At 46.8% G+C, this 7937-nt stretch overlaps 1 protein-coding gene across 3 annotated transcripts; it reads left to right on the top strand.

The window, feature by feature from the left end:
* The first annotated feature begins 3450 nt into the window (after positions 1 to 3450).
* LOC136706947 (uncharacterized) lies at positions 3451 to 7762 on the top strand. 3 transcript variants are annotated; one of them, XM_066680710.1, is made up of 7 exons: positions 3451 to 3658; positions 5267 to 5368; positions 5465 to 5516; positions 5768 to 5832; positions 6011 to 6067; positions 6176 to 6258; positions 6701 to 7762. In XM_066680710.1, exons 1-7 carry the CDS (start codon positions 3581 to 3583, stop codon positions 7740 to 7742), a joined length of 1479 nt encoding a protein of 492 aa, XP_066536807.1. In that variant the 5' UTR covers positions 3451 to 3580; the 3' UTR covers positions 7743 to 7762. The 3 variants fall into 3 exon arrangements, with proteins under 3 accessions (XP_066536807.1, XP_066536806.1, XP_066536805.1); XM_066680709.1 differs by having other exon boundaries at positions 5264 to 5368; XM_066680708.1 differs by having other exon boundaries at positions 5234 to 5368.
* The last annotated feature ends 175 nt before the right edge of the window (positions 7763 to 7937 follow it).

The raw sequence follows: 7937 nt of genomic DNA, 5'->3' as shown, positions 1-7937 counted from the left end.
CATTAAAGGGGCGTGTCACAGAATCCCTTTTCCATATAAAGGAAACACGAGGAGGCGTTCATATATAATTTTCATCTCATTTTAAACAAAATTCTTCTTAGCATTCACATCCAGTATTTGATGACAATGAGATCTCAATAAATGAGATATGAATAAATCTCAAAACACCTCCCAGTCAAGGCCAGGCAAGTTTATTTATATTGTACCTTTCATTCATTCATTCATTATCTGTAACCCTTATCCAGTTCAGGGTCGCAGGGGGTCCAGAGCCTACCTGGAATCATTGGGCGCAAGGCGGGAATACACCCTGGAGGGGGCGCCAGTCCTTCACAGGGCAACACAGACACACTAACACCTGTGACTTTTGAGTCACCAATCCACCTACCAACGTGTGTTTTTGGACTGTGGGAGGAAACCAGAGCACCCGGAGGAAACCCACGCAGACACAGGGAGAACACACCACACTCCTCACAGACAGTCACCCGGGGGAAACCCACACAGACACAGAGAGAACACACCACACTCCTCACAGACAGTCACCCAGAGGAAAACCCACGCAGACACAGGGAGAACACACCACACTCCTCACAGACAGTCACCCGGAGGAAACCCACACAGACACAGAGAGAACACACCACACTCCTCACAGACAGTCACCCGGAGCAAACCCACAAAGACACAGAGAGAACACACCACACTCCTCACAGACAGTCACCCGGAGGAAACCCACGCAGACACAGAGAGAACACACCACACTCCTCACAGACAGTCACCCAGAGGAAACCCACACAGACACAGAGAGAACTCGCCACACTCCTCACAGACAGTCACCCGGAGGAAACCCACGCAGACACAGGGAGAACACACCACACTCCTCACAAACAGTCACCTGGAGGAAACCCACACAGACACAGGGAGAACACACCACACTCCTCACAAACAGTCACCTGGAGGAAACCCACACAGAAACAGGGAGAACACACCACACTCCTCACAGACAGTCACCCGGAGGAAACCCACGCAGACACAGAGAGAACACACCACATTCCTCACAGAAAAGATACTGCCCAACTAAACCAATCAAATAAGGCCAGTTGAGCTGTAAACTAATTATATTAATCAATAGACGTTAATTTCAGAGAAGCTCATGTGTTTTGTGACATTTCTTTCCAAAGATTAAAAAAGTATCTGAATAAAGATTCTGCAGTTCTGAGACCCTACAATGTTTTTAGAAATAACCTGAAAGTAATAGGCATCCATCACTGTTTATTCCACAGTAAACACAAGCCAGAACTGGCTTTTAATTTTTGATTATTATATATATATATAATAAACCAATGAAAACTGCATGGACAATATTATGGGACATTTAAACTAATATTTCTTGCAATTGTTGAAAAGGCTTTGATTTCTGTATCTCTGAATGAGACTTCTGAACACGTCAGCAGGTGGTTTGACGCACTCATACCGAGACAGCTTGTCTAGATGTTTGAAAGGTTTCTTCTCCACACTGTATGTGTCAGGTCTTTCCATAGATGTTAGACAGGTTTTAGATGAAGTCTCATTTGGCCGTTTGAGGATAGTCCAGGGTTTTGTTCTGAGCTGTTCTTGAATGCTTTTGGTGGTGTGTTATGACTCATTATCCTGTTGGAGGACCATCAACTGAGCTGTCTCAGAGACTGAGATTTCATTAAAGCTACACAGTCCCAGATGCAGGGCGGCACGGTGGCAGCAGGGAGTGTCACAATCACACACCTCCAGGGACCTGGAGGTTGTGGGTTCGAGCCACACTCCGGCTGACTGTCTGTGAGGAGTGTGGTGTGTTCTCTCTGTGTCTGCGTGGGTTTCCTCCGGGTGACTGTCTGTGAGGAGTGTGGTGTGTTCTCTCTGTATCTGCGTGGGTTTCCTCCGGGTGACTGTCTGTGAGGAGTGTGGTGTGTTCTCCCTGTGTCTGCGTGGGTTTCCTCCGGGTGACTGTCTGTGAGGAGTATGGTGTGTTCTCTCTGTGTCTGCGTGGGTTTCCTCCGGGTGACTGTCTGTGAGGAGTGTGGTGTGTTCTCCCTGTGTCTGCGTGGGTTTCCTCCGGGTGACTGTCTGTGAGGAGTGTGGTGTGTTCTCCCTGTGTCTGCGTGGGTTTCCTCCGGGTGACTGTCTGTGAGGAGTGTGGTGTGTTCTCCCTGTGTCTGCGTGGGTTTCCTCCGGGTGACTGTCTGTGAGGAGTGTGGTGTGTTCTCCCTGTGTCTGCGTGGGTTTCCTCCGGGTGACTGTCTGTGAGGAGTGTGGTGTGTTCTCTCTGTGTCTGCGTGGGTTTCCTCCGGGTGACTGTCTGTGAGGAGTGTGGTGTGTTCTCTCTGTGTCTGCGTGGGTTTCCTCCGGGTGACTGTCTGTGAGGAGTGTGGTGTGTTCTCTCTGTGTCTGCGTGGGTTTCCTCCGGGTGACTGTCTGTGAGGAGTGTGGTGTGTTCTCTCTGTGTCTGCGTGGGTTTCCTCCGGGTGACTGTCTGTGAGGAGTGTGGTGTGTTCTCTCTGTGTCTGCGTGGGTGTCCTCCGGGTGACTGTCTGTGAGGAGTGTGGTGTGTTCTCCCTGTGTCTGCGTGGGTTTCCTCCGGGTGACTGTCTGTGAGGAGTGTGGTGTGTTCTCCCTGTGTCTGCGTGGGTTTCCATCCGGGTGACTGTCTGTGAGGAGTGTGGTGTGTTCTCCCTGTGTCTGAGTGAGTTTCACAAAACACACATTGGTAGGTGGATTGGTGACTCAAAAGTGTCCGTAGGTGTGTGTGTGTGTGTGTGTCGCCCTGTAAAGGATTGGCGCACTCTCCAGAGTGTATTCCCGCCTTGTGCCCAATGATTCCAGGTTAAGCAGTTACAGGTAATGAATGAATGAAAAATGAGTTCCAGATGCAGTGAAGCAGGCCCAAAACAGCAGCACAAGTCTCTTCCATGCTTCACAATAGGCATGGTCCTCTTTTTATCTAAAGTTTTATTTTCTCATCTGTGAACGTATAGCTGATGTGACTTGCCAAAAACCTCAAGTTTTGTTTTAACCGTTCACAGGAAATTTTCCCAGAACCATTGAGCGTTGGCAAAGTAAGTTTTAGCAAATTATGATTATTTTTACAGCTCAGTAGCAGTACGGGACCTGTTTGTGTGGCTGGAAGCCATCAAAACCTCACAGGTATCTTTCAACATCTTCTGTATAGCCTTCCCATAACAGACAGCGTGATACTACAACAAAGGGGGGAACCTTGAACGTTAATACCCTTCTGACGTAACGCTGTTTGAGGAAATGTCCACACTTTTCTGGCCGTGTGATGAATTAAATCGTTATCTCGAGATACTCCGTCGAAAATATATACACGCGCTGCTGCCAGTTATTACACAGAGAGCCCCCCCCCCTCCGTGCTCTGTTGTTGTTGTTGCTGCTCTGACTGAGGGTTTGTTGGTTGCCATGGTTTCAGTTTTTACACCTCGGGCTCAAATCTCACTTAGTCATTCACCAAAACGTTGGTATAAATACGCACTAATGTGTTCACCGCAAAGTTTACACCTAAGGGAAAAGGTCATTCACACCTTATCACCTTGAGATGTATGTTGTGACTAACCCTTCCTCCACAACCGCTCTAACAGGAGGAGTAATGGAAAGCGGAGGACGGGGTTGCCAGGTATGTAGTGAAATTAGTTTTATTGTGAATCGAGTTGTTTTTTCCATTGGCATCAAGAGATTAAAGATACACTTTCTGACGACTACAAATGAGTTGTACAATATAAGAACATGATAAAAAACTGTTATTTTAGCAACCACATCAATCTGTCATTGACAAATGAGTTACGGTGGATGAGAAGGTTGTTGTCACTTCCGTTTTGAATGTATACTCTGTCCAAGGCTGTACTTCAACTACAGCCACTTTTATTATGGCGAAGTTAATGTGTAAGACTGCAGTCACATGAAGGAAATATGTAAGAAGTTGACCACTAGTGAAGATATTAAATACTTTGGTAATTTATGCTTCATCCTTAGAGCTGTAAAGATATAATAAACATATTAATACGATACAAAATTAAGATTTGTTTCTGGTTTACTTTATTTCTTGTGTCAAACGTGAGTTGTTTAACTAATACAGCACACTGTTGTTTTATATGTGGACTTCTTATAGCAAAATCTCATCTGCATCATTACAAATCCTGCACCCAACTGTGAAACTCAGGGGATTTATTGTTAGGGAACATTTCATAGGTAAAAACACTTACACCTAAAACATAGATAGTTCCAGGGTTCTGGAGGTTGTGGGTTTGTGTCCCGCTCCGGGTGACTGTCTGTGAGGAGTGTGGTGTGTTCTCCCTGTGTCCGCGTGGGTTTCCTCCGGGTGACTGTCTGTGAGGAGTGTGGTGTGTTCTCTCTGTGTCTGCGTGGGTTTCCTCCGGGTGACTGTCTGTGAGGAGTGTGGTGTGTTCTCTCTGTGTCTTTGTGGGTTTCCTCCGGGTGACTGTCTGTGAGGAGTGTGGTGTGTTCTCCCTGTGTCTGTGTGGGTTTCCTCCGGGTGACTGTCTGTGAGGAGTGTGGTGTGTTCTCTCTGTGTCTGCGTGGGTTTCCTCTGGGTGACTGTCTGTGAGGAGTGTGGTGTGTTCTCCCTGTGTCTGTGTGGGTTTCCTCCGGGTGACTGTCTGTGAGGAGTGTGGTGTGTTCTCTCTGTGTCTGCGTGGGTTTCCTCCCACAGTCCAAAAACACACGTTGGTAGGTGGATTGGCGACTCAAAAATGTCCATAGGTGTGAGTGTGTGTCACCCTGTGAAGGACTGGCGCCCCCTCCAGGGTGTATTCCCGCCTTGCGCCCAATGATTCCAGGTAGACTCCGGACCCACCACGACCCTGAACTGAATAAGTGCTTAGACAATGAATAAATGAATGTGATGGTAGTGCAATGGTGAACTTTAATGGTCTTTTTAAGTGCCTTTTTTAAAAAAAATACTTTATGAAAAAGCAAATACATTAAAATATTGTAATAAATTATTACACTTTAGTGGTGGGTAACAATGTCAGTGTAGAACATCTTTGTTTTGTTTTTTCTGTATCTTTTATGTGTAACTGATCTATCAAAATAAACCCAAATGTATAAGGAATGCAATAATTAAAAACTACTGCAGTCCAAAGAAGTCAGGGAAGCCCTGCTCTAGGGATATTAACTTATCGTTGTAACCCAACAAAGCAGGTCATATAACCAGGGGCATTGAATGCTACAGGTCTCACACACCATTCTTCATGTTGAACAGCAGCCAGTCAGAGCGATGTCTGCGTGTCCCGTGAAGGGAGGCTGTACGGAGACGTTTGGGGCTGCTCTGCCTGGAGGACTCAGCACCAGTCTCACTGCGGCCAGTGTGAGTGGAAACCTGCTTCAACTTTATCTGTGCCTCAGTGTCCAGTTCTGTGAGTCTTTAGCTCAGACTACACTGCTGTCCTTCTTCTTTTCTCAGCTGAAATGGGTCGTTAAGGCACCGGGGCCGTCCGTTCCAGCACCGTCTCCAGGTCAGTGGCTCATTTGACTGTTTATATTGATAGGTCTTTGTTGTATTATCATTAACCTGCTGCTTAAATTGTGCTTTTTGGTTTGTTTTTCTCACGACAAATTTTAATGATGTTATTTCATTCCTATTATTTTAACATTATATATTTTTTGCTTTCATTTCTTTCTCTTTTTCTGCCACTTTTCATTGAGGGTCACACTGTACCCGAGTGTAAACAAAGGCTAATTTTTGTTTGTCTTCAAATTCACTTAGAGACTCTCTTTAACTCCCGTGAATGTTTCAGCACCGGCGTGTCTTTGTTGAGAGAAACTGAGGAGGTAAATTATTTCATGTCCTTGTTTGTTCATTGAGACATTTCTGCGGTTAATATCTTCACAATGCACTGTCCATCTGCTTGTGACGGCTTATATACAGTAGACCTCACTAACGAGCAATGATCACAGTGGAATAAACATGGAATATCAGTCAAACCTCTTTAACTTTCTGTCTTTACAGGACTTCTTAATCACACACTTCATACAAAGAATTGAAGACCCACAGCTGTCGCAAGAAGTGAGTGCACCAAAAGTATCAGTGTTTTCTTTGTAGCTGTGAACAGAATAGTTTTAAAAACACCACCATTGTGTCTCAAATGCATTTTGTATGAAATGCACTCCACAGAAAACCTCGTCCGCCTGGAGTTCCACAGCCCACTTGGCACCGGAGCCAACCATCTGCTGGAGCTTGCCAGAATCAGCCAAAGTGTAAGCAGATACGACTCCTCTCTTCAGCCACTGGGGACACTCCCAGCCAGGTGACAGGCTTCATCGTTCAGAGTTCATCCAAGTCCAGAGTGTTTCAGAACATAGCCCTCGTACGCTCACAGCAGCGTGCGATGGCGGATGCGTATTAACTGCCACCTGTCCACACTACAATGGGAGATTAAGTAATGGGCTCTTCATTAGTCTTCTCGCCCGTCCAACTCTGCGATGGATGTGTGATGAATAATTCAGAAATGTACACCATCTCCCCTGACAGCACTTGGCACCTAGGCCCGGTGGCTTTTGCCAAACTCTTTAACCTGTGGTTGAACTGAATGTAGCTCCGCATTATCCTCCGACATCAGTCTCCCATCTAGAGTTACTATCGCATTAAGGACGATAAATGATTTCAGGACATAATGCCGTACTCTGTTCTCTTTTCCAGGTTGAGACATCATCACAACAACCGGATTAGGATGCTGACCCACAGGTGGACGAGGCTTGGCCTCCCGAGCCCCGCCAGTAGAATCAGGGACACTGCCACAAAGACCGACCGCACTGCAGCTCCGAGAGACCGCAAACAAGAAACCGAGGGAAGAAATAAAGACTCTCTCCACACGTGTCTGAGTTCGAGTCCACGTGTTTCTGACGCTGAAGCTCCAGAGGTGAGAGCGTGCGACACAGAGTCACCGAGTCACACAGCAGCGTCATTGGAATTAAACTCGGATGACAGCGATCTTTCAGATCAGGAGAAAGAAAGCGTTCGGGTTTCACAGTGGGCCGCACCCGTGGAGTTAGACCTGAGGCCCGAGCCGTTCGACAAGGACGTGGACCTTCCCTGCTCCACCGAGGAGGAGTTGGCACAAGCTTACGCCGAGGTTATTCCTGCTCCTTTCTCAGATTTGGATTTTCCTCAGCGTTTTTCCTCCACAGAAAATCTGGAGAGTCAGCAGAGGTCGTTGATGAGCGACCCATGCCTTGCTCCCTTGGTGGCACGTCTGTTAGAGCTAGAAAAGCTTCAGGCCGCCACTGTGCAGAAAGAGCGAGTCAAACCAGTGCGATCTCGACCTACCACCGCTTCTCCTCAAACACGAAACGCCTCACGCGTGAGAAACAGTGATCTTCCAGGACACAAGGCAGGAACATCTGGGGATGCGGAGTGCGGCTCTGTTACCAGTAGCTTTACAAAGTTGACGCTTTGTCCCAACACTTTATGCCGATGCAGGTATCCATCTTGCCCCTTGACAAAATCAGGACGTGGAAGCGGAGGCCTACGTCGAACTCTGCCCAAGCGTCCACAAACCATGGCAGGCAAATACTGCAGAACTGAAAGTGTGGCTTCGGCTTTCTCTGTAAGCGTCTTGCCAAAGTCGACAACGTCAAACAGACCCCAGAGTCTCAGAGCTACCAAGAAATGCACAAAGCCACAGCGAGCGGAATCAACTTCTGCAAAAAAGAAAATGTCTGCACCTAGCAGAAAAACATAACGTAAACAAGGCTTCACTAGTGTGTCTACGCTTTCCAATGCATCATAACAGATCTCTAGCCCTAGCCACATGCAGCACAAAAGGACATCTTTAGAAAGCACAGGTCGAGAGTACGTTTATGCATTTTACTGTTTATTCAAGTCTCATAACTGCACATTAAAGCACAATAAACTATACAAACGACTACGACTGCGT

The sequence above is a fragment of the Hoplias malabaricus genome, chromosome 9 (assembly GCF_029633855.1).
Source record: "Hoplias malabaricus isolate fHopMal1 chromosome 9, fHopMal1.hap1, whole genome shotgun sequence".
NCBI lineage: Eukaryota > Metazoa > Chordata > Actinopteri > Characiformes > Erythrinidae > Hoplias > Hoplias malabaricus.
Note: the sequence above shows the minus strand (reverse complement) of the source record. Positions and strands in the feature narration are given on the sequence as shown.

What these genes read in the sequence shown, in the direction of transcription:
- LOC136706947 (XM_066680708.1), top strand. Translation starts at nt 3,581, where the DNA reads ATGTATGTTGTGACTAACCCTTCCTCCACAACCGCTCTAACAGGAGGA. An exon ending in CGTTCCAGCACCGTCTCCAG is followed by an intron (nt 5,517 to 5,767) that starts GTCAGTGGCTCA and finishes AAATTCACTTAG; the next exon opens with AGACTCTCTTTAACTCCCGT. An exon ending in ACCCACAGCTGTCGCAAGAA is followed by an intron (nt 6,068 to 6,175) that starts GTGAGTGCACCA and finishes TGCACTCCACAG; the next exon opens with AAAACCTCGTCCGCCTGGAG.